This window comes from Hyperolius riggenbachi, chromosome 5 (genome assembly GCF_040937935.1).
Source record: "Hyperolius riggenbachi isolate aHypRig1 chromosome 5, aHypRig1.pri, whole genome shotgun sequence".
Taxonomy (NCBI): domain Eukaryota; kingdom Metazoa; phylum Chordata; class Amphibia; order Anura; family Hyperoliidae; genus Hyperolius; species Hyperolius riggenbachi.
Window position 1 is genome coordinate 155,201,523 of NC_090650.1, and position 15,138 is coordinate 155,216,660.

General features: G+C 46.2%; 1 protein-coding gene across 1 annotated transcript in view; it reads left to right on the forward strand.

Annotated features, from left to right (window-relative positions):
• The window catches only part of LOC137517534 (mediator of RNA polymerase II transcription subunit 1-like), a 272,907-nt gene that overhangs the window by 93,406 nt on the left and 164,363 nt on the right, over positions 1-15,138 (forward strand). Inside the window, exon 7 of the mRNA XM_068234521.1 lies at positions 14,496-14,561. Within this exon, the coding sequence (XP_068090622.1) occupies positions 14,496-14,561 (66 nt within the window). The remainder of the gene's footprint in view (positions 1-14,495; positions 14,562-15,138) is intronic.

The window sequence follows — 15,138 nt, forward strand, 5'->3', positions numbered from 1 at the left end:
TATGCTAGCATCACAAGTTTTTATTTCCCTTTTAATGCATCCCAAAATTTTGTTAGCTTTAGCTGCAGCGGCTTGGCATTGAGTACGATTATTTAACGTGTTGTCGATGAGTACTCCTAAAACCTTCTCCAAGTTTGATGTCCCCAACTGTATCCCATTTATTTTGTATGGTGCTAGACCATTGGTATGACCAAAATGCATGACTTTACATTTTTCAACATTGAATTTCATCTGCCATTTATGTGCCCATATGGCCATCCTATCCAGATCCTGTTGCAGTAGCCCCTATCTTACTGTGAGTTGATGATTCTGCACAAGTTTGTGTCATCTGCAAAAATAGCAACATTGCTTACTACTGCATCTACTATGTCTGGTTGGTCTGGGAATCAGTTTCTTGATGCCTTGCTCCAATGTTTTGTTCATTGTAGCTGATAGCCATTGTACCTTATACCAAGAACCTAGAGCAAGAGTTATTACAATCTTATGCAATTTATATCTTATCTATTCAAAACCTACTATTACAATGGCAAAGTTGCCCAGATGCGGGAAAAATGAATAACAAAAACATACATTAGGATATGAATATAATTTTTTTTATTTAAGGACAGAACTGATCCTCAATGTCCTTAGAAAAGCACCTAAGACAAGTGCATTAGTGATAATGAGCAGTGAATATTCATGAGTCACTTAATTGTCCATGTATTAAACCAAAACATACTGTAGAAAATCTGTGCAAAATATGTATGCATGATGGGTGCAAAAAGTGCACGTGTGCAAATACAACATCAATGCATGAGGTGCAATCAATGAAAGATTGCACCTCATGCAATCTTTCTATGGACAGTGTCAGTACATAGGGAAGTCCTGGAAGCCCCAGCCCCTAGCTGCCGACCTAATCATCCTCCGCACTTTGGACTTATTTTATTGCTGACTGGGGCAGTGCTCACTGGTGGAGTATGAAGCACTGCACAAGATGCATTTGGTGTGCAGGTGGAGAAAGTAAGGGGGTACTGCCTGGGCTTCTCTATCTACTAGTGCAGTCACCTCCAGCCTTTCCTGCCCTCATGTGCCTCCCCACACTCACTTCCCTCCTCCTCACATTTGCTTTTACCCTTACCTTCTCTCCTCACTCACTTCTACCCTTCCCTACACTTTAAGCCTTACATTCTAATACATTAACTTCTTGCCTCAGCTGCTTACCTCACCTCCGTGCAGACTCTGTGGTTGGCAAGAAACCAGAGTGTCTCAGTCATTCTCACTGCTGCCACCCGGTATCCATACAGTAGTGTTGGGCGAACACCTGGATGTTCGGGTTCGCGAACGATCGCCGAACATGGCCGCGATGTTCGGGTGTTCGCGCCGAACTCCGAACATAATGGAAGTCAATGGGGACCCGAACTTTCGTGCTTTGTAAAGCTTCCTTACATGCTACATACCCCAAATTTGCAGGGTATGTGCACCTTGGGAGTGGGTACAAGAGGAAAAAAAATATTTATTTAATATATACCTAAAGTTTTTGAGAAAATTGATTGTAAAGTTTCAAAGGAAAAAATGTCTTTTAAATGCGGAAAATGTCATTTTTCTTTGCACAGGTAACATGCTTTTTGTCACCATGCAGTCATAAATGTAATACAGATGAGAGGTTCCAGGAAAAGGGACCGGTAAGGCTAACCCAGCAGCAGCACACGTGATGGAACAGGAGGAGGGCGGCACAGGAGGAGAAGGCCACGCTTTGAGACACAACAACCCAGGCCTTGCATGAGGACAAGAAGCGTGCGGATAGCAATTTGCATTTTGTCGGCATGCAGTCATAAATGTAATACAGATGAGAGGTTCCAGAAAAAGGGACCGGTAACGCTAACCCAGCAGCAGCACACGTGATGGAACAGGAGGAGGGCGGCGCAGGAGGAGAAGGCCACGCTTTGAGACACAACAACCCAGGCCTTGCATGAGGACAAGAAGCGTGCGGATAGCAATTTGCATTTTGTCGGCATGCAGTCATAAATGTAATACAGATGAGAGGTTCCAGGAAAAGGGACCGGTAATGCTAACCCAGCAGCAGCACACGTGATGGAACAGGAGGAGGGCGGCGCAGGAGGAGAAGGCCACGCTTTGAGACACAACAACCCAGGCCTTGCATGAGGACAAGAAGCGTGCGGATAGCAATTTGCATTTTGTCGGCATGCAGTCATAAATGTAATACAGATGAGAGGTTCCAGGAAAAGGGACCGGTAACGCTAACCCAGCAGCAGCACACGTGATGGAACAGGAGGAGGGCGGCGCAGGAGGAGAAGGCCACGCTTTGAGACACAACAACCCAGGCCTTGCATGAGGACAAGAAGCGTGCGGATAGCAATTTGCATTTTGTCGGCATGCAGTCATAAATGTAATACAGATGAGAGGTTCCAGGAAAAGGGACCGGTAACGCTAACCCAGCAGCAGCACACGTGATGGAACAGGAGGAGGGCGGCGCAGGAGGAGAAGGCCACGCTTTGAGACACAACAACCCAGGCCTTGCATGAGGACAAGAAGCGTGCGGATAGCAATTTGCATTTTGTCGGCATGAAGTCATAAATGTAATACAGATGAGAAGTTCAATAAACAGGGACCGGAAACGCTAACCCATCACAGATGTTCATTGTTCATGTTACTTGGTTGGGGTCCGGGAGTGTTGCGTAGTCGTTTCCAATCCAGGATTGATTCATTTTAATTTGAGTCAGTCTGCATTTTCTGTGGAGAGGCGGATACGCCGATCTGTGACGATGCCTCCGGCAGCACTGAAACAGCGTTCCGACATAACGCTGGCTGCCGGGCAAGCCAGCACCTCTATTGCGTACATTGCCAGTTCGTGCCAGGTGTCTAGCTTCGATACCCAATAGTTGAAGGGTGCAGATGGATTGTTCAACACAGCTACGCCATCTGACATGTAGTCCTTGACCATCTTCTCCAGGCGATCGGTGTTGGAGGTGGATCTGCACGCTTGCTGTTCTGTGGGCTGCTGCTGCATGGGTGTCAGAAAATTTTCCCACTCCAAGGACACTGCCGATACCATTCCCTTTTGGGCACTAGCGGCGGCTTGTGGTGTTTGCTGCCCTCCTGGTCGTCCTGGGTTTGCGGAAGTCAGTCTGTCGGCGTACAACTGGCTAGAGGAGGGGGAGGATGTCAATCTCCTCTCTAAAGTCTCCACAAGGGCCTGCTGGTATTCTTCCATTTTGACCTGTCTGACTCTTTCTTCAAGCAGTTTTGGAACATTGTGTTTGTACCATGGATCCAGAAGGGTATAAACCCAGTAATTGGTGTTGTCCAGAATGTGCACAATGCGTGGGTCACGTTCAATGCAGTCTAGCATGAATTGAGCCATGTGTGCCAGAGTCCTGCCAGAATCCTCATCATCCTCTTGTGAGCGTTGTGATAGTTGTGATGCATCATAGTCGTCACCTTCTTCCTGGTCTGCTTCTGCTGACCATTCGCACTGAATTGTGGAAGTGCTCCAACTCCAGCTGTTCCTCCTCCTCTTCTTCGTCATAGCTGCTGGGGCCAGCGTTTCCTGAGGCAGATGGCCTGATGTTGGTATCATCACGCTGATCGTTTTCTCCTTCAGATTCCCCCAGTTGCATCATGACAGCTGTTTCCTTGATTTTCAACATTGACTTCTTCAGTAAACACAGCAGTGGTATGGTAATGCTGACTGAAGAGTTGTCACTGCTCACAAGCAACGTGGATTGCTCAAAATTTTGGAGGACTTGGCAGAGGTCCAACATGTTGGCCCAATCAGATCCACAGAAGCTTGGCAGCTGTCCGGATGCGCCTCGGTACTGCGCCGTCATGTACTGGACCACTGCACTCTTCTGCTCACAAAAGCGGGCTAGCATGTGCAGCGTAGAATTCCAGCGCGTAGGGACATCACACAGCAAGCGATGGTGGGGGAGATTGAAGCGCTCCTGCATCTTGGCGAGTGCCCCCGAAGCAGTACTGGAATTTCTATAATGTTTGGCCACTCGTCGCACCTTCAACAGAAGATCGGCCACGCCTGGGTATGTCCTCAGGAACCGCTGAACTACTAGGTTCATCACGTGCGCCAGGCAAGGGATGTGTGTCAGCTTAGCCAACCTTAAAGCGCGAATGAGATTACTCCCATTATCACACACAACCATGCACGGTTTCAGGTCCAGCGGTGCCAGCCACAAATCCGTCTGTTACTTTATTCCCCTCCAAATTTCCTCCCCTGTGTGCTGCTTATCCCCAAGGCAGATCAGCTTCAGCAACGCTTGCTGACGCATGCCAACAGCTGTACTGCACTGCTTCCACGATCCTACTGCTGCTGGGTTAGCGTTTCCGGATGAGGTACAGCTTTGAGATGCGTTGGAGGAGAAGGAGTCAGAGAGGTAGGTGCTGCTGTTGTTATCCAGTGGGAGGGACGGCGGTGCAGCTGTTTGCGGCGTGGGCAACACCCGCGCCGTAGCAGGTGAGGAATCGCTGCCAGGCTCCACAAGGTTCACCCAGTGCGCGGTAAGGGAGATGTATCGATCCTGGCCGAACGCACTCGTCCAGGTGTCAGTGGTGAGGTGAACCTTGCAGGCAACGGCATTCTTCAAGCTTCGGGTTATTTTGCTGACCACGTGCTCATGCAACTCGGGCACTGCAGAGCGCGCAAAGTGGTAGCAGCTGGGAACCACGTAACGTGGGATGGCCACTGACATCATGCACTTGAAGCTGTTTGTCTCCACCACTCGATATGGCAGCATTTCGCAGGCCAGAAGCTTGGCTATGCTGGCTGTTAGTGCCACGGCCCGGGGGTCATTTGCTGGCAATTTCCTCTTGCGCTGAAGCATCTCCGAGACAGACAACTGAACCGTAGGGCTGCACACTGATTGTTGTGTTTGATGAACACTGGGAGACCTCAAGAGCACTATTCCGAAAAGTGACAGTGTCAGCGTCGTCTGATGTTTGTGAATGTTGTTGTGAACCACGCAATGGCTGGGCTACTGCTGCTGCTGAGGAGGGTCTGGTGGTGAGTCTGGTGACCCCAAGGGAGGCAGTGTTGCTGGTACCCTGTCCTGCCGCGTTTGCCCACAGAGTGGGATGTTTGGATACCATGTGGCGGGTCATGCTGGTGGTGGAGAGGTTGTTAATATTTTTCCCCCTGCTCAGGCGGGTCTTGCACACCATGCAAATCACCATGGTACCATCCTCACTGCAGTCTTCAAAGAAAGGCCAGACTTTGGAGCACCTGCCTTGCTGGCGATTTCTGTTTGCGCCTCTTTTGCGTCTCACTTGAACTTCCACGCTTGTGGTGCCTGAAATTTCGCGCCGCCTACCTTGTGGCACAAGGCGAACTCGTGCAGCAGTGGGTTCTTCAACAGACTCATCTGTGCTGCTACGACGGCGATGTTCTCCTTCACATACAAAATCTGGGTCTGTGTCCACATTGTCCATACCCTCCTCCTGTTCCATCTCCTCTAACTCGTCATATGTGATTGTGGGCCGCCGCCGTGGAGTAGAGCTCCCCAGAACAACCTCTGCGCAGCTCACTCCGTCGTCTTCCAGATCTTCTCGGCCGACCTCCTGCAATTGAAACCCTTCCTGCCCAACTTGCTCTGGGATTTGGGTTTCAAAGTCCTCGGACTCGCCTTGCATTTCAGTGCGCAGTGCATTTCCCACAGTAAATGGTTGTGAATCCGGGCACAACATTTCTGGCTGTTCCATTGACCTTTGAAAGGTGGAAGTTTGTTGGGCTGGGAATAGCTCCTGCGAATACCCCATTGTGTCCTGAGGAAATTCTTCGGACTGGTTTATTTGGCAGTTGTGTGCGTGGTGTCGCTGCCGGTTGTGTCAGCTTTGTGCCCACTGGCTCCTTGTAATTGGCTGAGGACTCGGACCTCGTGCGTGATGTGCTGGTGCTGCTTAACCCACTGCTGGACGCTTGAGAGGTCATCCAATTAATTATCTGGTCCTGTTCTTTTGGATTTGTGAGGGTTGATTTCCTGGACAACATGGGCGGTATTGAGTGGGTTTTCTTCGGTGCTCCACTGTGGCCTGTACGTGAACCGTCAGGGGAAACACCTCTTCCCTTGCTCCTCCCTCTTTCACAGGATTTCTTCTTCATTTCACTTATCCTTAAAGTACACGCTGAGTGGCAGCAGTACAGTGGCAGTACAGAAATGCTATACAGTGGTGGGTGAGCGGTGTACTACTGTTCCCAGCAGCGACACAGAGCACAATGCTATACAGTGGTGGGTGAGCGGTGTACTACTGTTCCCAGCAGCGACACAGAGCACAATGCTATACAGTGGTGGGTGAGCGGTGTACTACTGTTCCCAGCAGCGACACAGAGCACAATGCTATACAGTGGTGGGTGAGCGGTGTACACAGAGTGGCAGTAAACACAATGCTATACAGTGGTGGGTGAGCGGTGTACTACTGTTCCCAGCAGCAACACAGAGCACAATGCTATACAGTGGCGGGTGAGCGGTGTACTACTGTTCCCAGCAGAGACACAGAGTGGCAGTAAACACAATGCTATACAGTGGTGGGTGAGCGGTGTACACAGAGTGGCAGTAAACACAATGCTATATAGTGTGGGTGAGCGGTGTACTACTGTTCCCAGCAGCGACACAGAGCACAATGCTATACAGTGGCGGGTATGCGGTGTACTACTGTTCCCAGCAGAGACACAGAGTGGCAGTAAACACAATGCTATACAGTGGTGGGTGAGCGGTGTACTACTGTTCCCAGCAGCGACACAGAGCACAAAGCTATACAGTGGTGGGTGAGCGGTGTACTACTGTTCCCAGCAGTGACACAGAGCACAATGCTATACAGTGGTGGGTGAGCGGTGTACTACTATTCCCAGCAGCGACACAGAGCACAATGCTATACAGTGGTGGGTGAGCGGTGTACTACTGTTCCCAGCAGCGACACAGAGCACAATGCTATACAGTGGTGGGTGAGCGGTGTACTACTGTTCCCAGCAGAGACACAGAGTGGCAGTAAACACAATGCCATACAGTGGTGGGTGAGCGGTGTACACAGAGTGGCAGTAAACACAATGCTATATAGTGTGGGTGAGCGGTGTACTACTGTTCCCAGCAGCGACACAATGACTGGGGGGACCCTGGCTAGCCTGGCTGGAGAGAGAACTACCCTGCCTGCCTACCCAAAGCTAAACCCACAGACAAATGGCGGAGAAATGACGTGGATCCGGTATTTATTTACCCGAACCACATGACCCGTTCGGCCAATCAGAGTGCGTTCGGGTCCGAACCACGTGACCCGTTCGGCCAATCACAGCGCTAGCCGAACGTTCGGGGAACGTTCGGCCATGCGCTCTTAGTTCGGCCATATGGCCGAATGGTTTGGCCGAACACCATCAGGTGTTCGGTCGAACTCGAACATCACCCGAACAGGGTGATGTTCTGCAGAACCGAACAGTGGCGAACACTGTTCGCCCAACACTACCATACAGACAGCGAACATGCTGCTTTACAAATTACAGACACCAGGTGGCAGCAGTAAGAAAGGCTGCAGACAGCTTTGTTTCTCTTCAGCATCCTGGTTACTGCAGTGACGTAGCTTCTAACTCTGTGAAGAGACGGCCCAGCTCAGCACAGTCTGCGGCCCGGAGCGGGGGTTGGGGACCCCTGTGTCAGGAATATATTGGGGTGCTGATGATGATAGGAATACATAAACATATTCTATTTTTATGTCTGCTGTGTATCTTTCAGAGGTGGATGTCAGCCAGTATGGCTTGAAGGTATTGGCAACTAGCTTCCTGGAATTCCATATAAAATGTAAATTACCTATCATTGTCTGCTTCTAATTAGGAAACCCTTAATTAGACAGTTGCTGTGAAGCCTATACAGGTGGTCAGACCATGTTGTCTGAATAATGTCTCAGAGGTGTATTGTGTTTGAGAGCAATTGTCACCTGGACCGGCTGCAGTAGGCTTTGATCACACCAGCCTGAGCCCGGACTTCACACAGGACATCCTGCTGCAATGTGAAAGCCTTAATCAATTGTAACCTGTAACCTGGGGAGATTGGAGGCTAACAAAGTCTTTTGTTGTGTGTGTGCTATAGGACAATGTTCACATGTGGATGTCAGATCTCTGGGAAATCAAATTATGTCTGAGGATGTTCTTAAATCTAGTCCCCCCCCCCCCCCCCCCAGTCCAAACAGGCTGGCAGCCTCAAGGCAAATATTGCATTATAAAAAGCAGGGGACAGATAGCTGAAGTCAGTTCTCTTCTGACGGTAGCTGCGGCTGGTCTCCTGGCCCAAGCTAGTGGACTCCTGGTCTAACCAGATTGTGTCCGTCCACAAAAGTCCAAGATTCTTCTATCTGGATTCCTGTATTTTGGTAAGCAAAATCGCTTTTGTGTTGTATCTTTGTAACTCTTAATTTTACTTTGTTTTTGTAATCTCTTGTATATATTCTGTTCTGCATTGTTCCATGTTTTTCTGGAATATTAAATTATTATTTAATAAGCTTGACTTCTGCTGTGCTAAACTAACACTCATAGCCTAGAAGAGATTGAAGTGCAACTGTGTATAGTCCATGCCTATTTGTACGCTTGAGCAACACTACCATATGAAATTGTAATTGCATTGTGTGTGGGGGCGTTTGTCGTACGTTGGCCTAAAGCGCGCAGCTGACCCAACATACGAAAAACGCCAGTGCGAGTAGCAACAGCAGAGTGGCTAACAGTATCGTTCGGAACGACTGTTAGTGGTTTTGCTTCATTACAGTGTAAGATTGCAACTGTGTGGCGTTCTCGTATTCGGCCTAAGCGCAAAGCTGACCCAAATACGAAAACGCAGATTGCGTGTTTAGCCCTCGACAGCTGAGGGGACGTGTCTAGCGAACCGCTAGTGGTGGCAGTGAGAAGTGTTCTGGGGGGTCACAGCCTTGTTTGTAGCTTAAATAAGGCTGCTCCCCGCTTGATCTGGTCAAACCCGCAGTCGGGAACCGTATACGCAGGCGTGCCGCGGGCCGGTTCCTGACACCCTGCACTATAGAATAGAATACTATACTGTGATTCTATTGCAGCTTACTTATTCTTTCATTGATTGCCCTCATGCATTGATTGTTTATTTGCACAAATGCATTTTTCGTACCCATAATGCATACATTTTTTACACAGGTTCTTTGTTTTGGTTTAATATATGGACTATTGTGACTCGTGAATATTCACTGCTCATTTTCACTTTTCTTAGGTGCTTTCCCTTTCCTAAGGACATTGAGAATAAATGATTAACGTATTGTGTATCAGTCAGCCCACTGATTATAATCAGTTTTCAAGTGGAATCTTTTACTTGTTTTTATACTTTTATTCATTTGTGGATTTGTCCTTAAATACAATTTGTTATATTCATATCTTAATGTTTGATTTTTTTTTTTGTTCATTTTTCAGCATATGGGTAACTTGGTTATGGTAATAGCCTGATAGATTGGTGTCTGGGTAGAGAGGACACCAGAAGGGTGAGAATAAAGCTACATACACACTTAAAAGATTAATGAAAGATCAGACCAATTTTACCACCTTCCATGTAGTATGAGAGCGTACTCTACACAGTCTATTCTATTGAGTTGAAATCCCCATCAGATAATCATCTTTGCAAGATGATGTGCACAAAGATGCTGTACACATTCAAAAGATCAGTTCCTGCAAAATGCATTCATAAGTCCTATACACACACTCAACAGCGGTCTTTACGCTCTCACAACTTTTCTTGTGAAACGCCTGAAAAAAAATCTCTTGCTATTGTTCAAGCAGCTGATAAGACTGATAAGAAGTCAATCCAAATGCTGAATTGACTTCTTATCAGTCTTATCAGCTGCAGATCTCATACACACTTTGTTTAACAGACATTCCTCTGCATATCTGACAATCATCTGAAGATCCATCCTGGTGGGTGGATCTGATCTGCAGATGAATGTCTGTACAAGGTGTGTATGAGATCTGCAGATATCATAGACTATGAATGCATTTTGCAGGAACTGATCTTTTGCAGGAATAGATCTTTTACAGATACTGATCTTTTGAATGTGTACAGCATCTTTGTGTACATCATCTTGCAAAGATTTGTATCTGATGGGGAGTTCAACTCAGTGCAGTTTCTAGACTAAAATGCACCCAGGGCGAGGGTGTAAAAATTGTGCCCCCCTCCTCCCCCCCCCCCCCCCAAGCAAGGTATGGGTGCCCGCAGTATAGGTTAGCCAGGTCTAGTTGCACTTAGTATAGGTCCCCCCAGTATAGGTAGCCAAGAATAGGTGCCCCAGTATAGGTAGCAAGGCATAGGTGAGCCGGTATAGTTGCCCCCGCTATAGGTTAGCCAGGTAGGTGCCTCCAGTATAGGTAGCCAGTATAGTTGCCCCCAGTATAGGTTAGATAGGCAGGCGCCCCCGGTATAAGTTAGATAGGTAGGTGCCCCAGTACAGGTTAGCTAGGTGGGTGCCTCTAATATAGGTAGCCAGAATAGTTGCCCCTAGCATAGGTTAGATAGGTAGGTGCCCCCAGTATAGGTTATTTAGGTAGGTGCCTGCAATATAGGTAGCCAGTATAGTTGCCACCTGTATAGGCTAGCTAGGTAGGTGCCCCCAATACAGGTTAGATAAGTGCCCCCAGTATAGGTTAGATAGGTAGCTGCCCCCCAGTATAGGTTAGATAGGTAGCTGCCCCCCAGTATAGGTTATATTAGGTAGCTGCCCCCCAGTATAGGTTATATTAGGTAGCTGCCCCCCAGTGTAGGTTAGATAGGTAGCTGCCTCCCAGTATAGGTTAGATAGGTAGCTTCCCCCAGTGTAGGTTAGATTAGGTAGGTGCCCCCCAGTATAGGTTAGATAGGTAGCTGCCCCCAGCGTAGGTTAGATTAGGTAGCTGCCCCCCAGTATAGGTTAGATAGGTAGCTGCCCCCCAGTATAGGTTAGATAGGTAGCTGCCCCCCAGTGTAGGTTAGATAGGTAGCTGCCCCCCAGTGTAGGTTAGATAGGTAGCTGCCCCCCAGTGTAGGTTAGATTAGGTAGGTGCCCCCCCCAGTGTAGGTTAGATTAGGTAGCTGCCCCCAGGATAGGTTAGATAGGTAGCTGTCTGTCCCCTATAATGGAGGGGGGAGCCGGAGCCGCGGGGAGGGAAGCCCGACCTCTCCCTCCCTCTTCCGGGCCGCCCTCCGTGCTCCCCCCCCTCAGATGCAGAGCGAGCGCAGCAGGAAGCGCTGTGTTTACAACTCACCTGCCTGGCTCCAAGCGCTGCTCTCTCGCCGCCTGTCTCCTCTCTCTCTGCATAGATGCTGATACACACGCTGCTTCTTGTTGCCGGAAGCAGCGTGTGTATCCGCAACTATGCAGAGAGAGGAGATCTGCAGATCAGATCCACCAGGATGGATTTTCAGATCTGCAGATGATTGCTTGATCTGCAGATGAATGTTACATAGTTACATAGTTACATAGTTACATAGTTATTTTGGTTGAAAAAAGACATACGTCCATCGAGTTCAACCAGTATAAAGTACAACACTAGCCTGCTCCCTCACATATCCCTGTTGATCCAGAGGAAGGCGAAAAAACCCTTACAAGGTATGGTCCAATTAGCCCCTAAAGGGAAAAATTCCTTCCCGACTCCAGATGGCAATCAGATAAAATCCCTGGATCAACATCATTAGGCATTACCTAGTAATTGTAGCCATGGATGTCTTTCAACGCAAGGAAAGCATCTAAGCCCCCTTTAAATGCAGGTATAGAGTTTGCCATAACGACTTCCTGTGGCAATGCATTCCACATCTTAATCACTCTAACTGTAAAGAACCCTTTCCTAAATAAATGGCTAAAACGTTTTTCCTCCATGCGCAGATCATGTCCTCTAGTCCTTTGAGAAGGCCTAGGGACAAAAAGCTCATCCGCCAAGCTATTATATTGCCCTCTGATGTATTTATACATGTTAATTAGATCCCCTCTAAGGCGTCTTTTCTCTAGACTAAATAAACCCAGTTTATCTAACCTTTCTCGATAAGTGAGACCTTCCATCCCACGCATCAATTTTGTTGCTCGTCTCTGCACCTGCTCTAAAACTGCAATATCTTTTTTGTAATGTGGTGCCCAGAACTGAATTCCATATTCCAGATGTGGCCTTACTAGAGAGTTAAACGGGCAATATTATGCTAGCATCTCGAGTTTTTATTTCCCTTTTAATGCATCCCAAAATTTTGTTAGCTTTAGCTGCAGCTGCTTGGCATTGAGTACGATTATTTAACGTGTTGTCAATGAGTACTCCTAAGTCCTTCTCCAAGTTTGATGTCCCCAACTGTATCCCATTTATTTTGTATGGTGCTAGACCATTAGTACGTCCAAAATGCATGACCTTACATTTGTCAACATTGAATTTCATCTGCCATGTATGTGCCATATAGCCATCCTATCCAGTTCCTGTTGCAATATGACACTATCTTCCTGAGAGTTGATGATTCTGCACAATTTTGTATCATCTGCAAAAATAGCAACATTGCTCACTACTGCATCTACTAGGTCATTAAATAAATTGAAGAGCACTGGACCCAGAACAGACCCCTGTGGGACCCCACTGCTAACAGTCTCCCATTTTGAGTACGATCCATTGACCACAACTCTTTGTTTTCTGTCCATTAGCCAGTTCCCTATCCATGAACACAGACTCTTCCCCAGTCCTTGCATCCTCAACTTTTGCACCAGACTTTTGTGGGGAACAGTGTCGAAGGCCTTTGCAAAGTCCAAGTATATCACATTTACAGCATTCCCAATATCCATATTAGCATTCACTACCTCATAAAAGCTGAGCATGTTAGTCAAACAGGACCTGTCTTTAGTAAACCCATGTTGATGCTGAGAAATAAGATTATTTTCTACTATGAAGTCATGTATAGCATCTCTTAGTAACCCCTCAAATAGTTTGCATACAACTGATGTTAAACTTACAGGTCTATAATTTCCTGGATCAGATTTTTTGCCCTTCTTAAATAATGGGAAAACGTGGGCTGTACGCCAATCCACTGGGACTCTGCCAGTTGCAAGAGAGTCACAAAAGATAAGATAAAGGGGTTTATCTATAACTGAACTTAATTCCCTTAGGACCCGAGGATGCATGCCATCCGGGCCAGGTGCCTTGCCTATTTTTAATTTATTTCGTCTTGCCTTCACTTCTTCCCGCGTTAAGTATTTAATATTACAGTTAGAAGATTGAGACTCTTCCGCCTCTGTAGTTTGCAACAGTGCTGTTTCTTTTGTGAAGACAGAAGCAAAGAAAGCATTTAATAACTCTGCCTTACCTTGGTCATCCACCATTGAGTTCCCACCCTCATCCTTTAGGAGTCCTATACAGTCAACCTTTCTTTTTTTAGAGTTAATGTACTTGTAAAACTTTTTTGGGTTAGATTTGATATCCTTAGCGATTTGTTTTTCAGCTTCAATCTTTGCCTGCCTAATTTCTTTTTTACAATTTTTATTGCACTCCTTATAATTGCTTAGTGCAGCCTCGGTCCCCTCCTGTTTTAAGACCTTATAGGCATTCTTTTTCCTCTTCATTTTATCTTTAACCTTTCTATTCATCCATAGAGGCCTTTTTTTATTCCTAGACATTTTGTTTCCATATGGGATATACATACTACAGTATTGATTGAGTATAAGTTTAAAAGCTTGCTATTTCCCTTCAGTGTCTTCCCCTTGTAGTACATTATCCCAGTTCACCAAACTTAGTGCCTGCCTAATTTGAGTGAACTTTGCTTTTCTAAAATTCATAGTTTTAGTGGTCCCGCTGCCCCGTGGCCTATCAGTCACCAGATCAAACGTTATCATGTTGTGATCACTATTTCCCAAATGTTCTTGAACCTGCACATGTTAGTTAAATCGTGTGTATGATGATCTGCAGATCTCATAGACTATCATTGCAATTTGCAGGAATGAATTTTTGGCAGGAACAGATCTTTTGCAGCTACAGATCTTTTGAGTGTGTGCAGCATGTTTGTGTGCAGCATCTTGCAAAGATTTTTTTCTGATGGGGAGTTCAGCTACATAGAAAAGACTGTGAAGCTATGGCTCTCATACTACATGAAGAGTGGTAAGATTGATCTGTGATCTTTCATTTTCCAAAGACTATAGTCTGATGTGTGTATGCACTTCAAGAAGCATGCAGAGGCCTAAAGCTTGGACACTTCTTTCATATCTCATTTCCCATTCCTAGGTGAGAAGAATGGTCTGGAAAGTTTCTCTGGTAACCCCTGTTGCTCTGTAATTTCCTAAATTTCCTGTAAACTAGGCTCTGATCCTAAAAGGGCTCTACACTTTCCAAACGGTTTTTTTTGTTTTTGTGTTTTGCACAGTGTCTTATGTCCAGTATTTTTCCTTGTAAATGTGCTAAATTTTGCATAGGCCCCTTTTAACAGAAGTTTAAGGTTATGTTGCCGTGTAAGCAATAAAGAAGCTTCTTAATCGTATCACTTTACTTGTGTTACTATCTTCATTTGTAATAGGAACACCAATGAATATTGAGTACTATATTTCACCATGTCAGGTTTTAGAGGAAAAGCTCAAACCAGGTAAATGGTGGTTTTGTATTTTTTTTTTTTTTAATTGCTTTTAAACTTCTAAGGCTGGGTGCACACATAGCAGAAACGCTAGCATTGCATAAAACTCTGCGTTTTATGCAGCAATGTTAGTCAATGGAGCGCAGAAAAAAAGCGGAGACCTGCGATTTACAGTATGCATTTCGCAAATGCTGGTTTAGTTGCATATTATGCAGTATCGGTGCCAAAACTCACATAATGAGTCATTGCAAACGCAACGGATTACATTTTGTATGCGTTTTTGATGCTTTTTTTATGAGTTTTATAAAAAAAATAGATTTCTGAAATTTCCTCTTCCTGTTGTCTTCCTAGTGATTTGCATAAATGTAAATATGCATACAAAAAGCATAAAAAATGCATCTGTGTTAAGAAACCGCAAATGCAGCAAAAATGCAAAAAAATCCCCCCACATAACATTAACATAAATCATGACATAAAATGCAGCCTTTCACGCTATGTCATACTGTATGTGAACCCAGCCTAACAGGTTTGGGTGATCCAATTTTTTCTTTCCCTGTGCTAACATTTGACTTTGGTTAATATGGTTTTT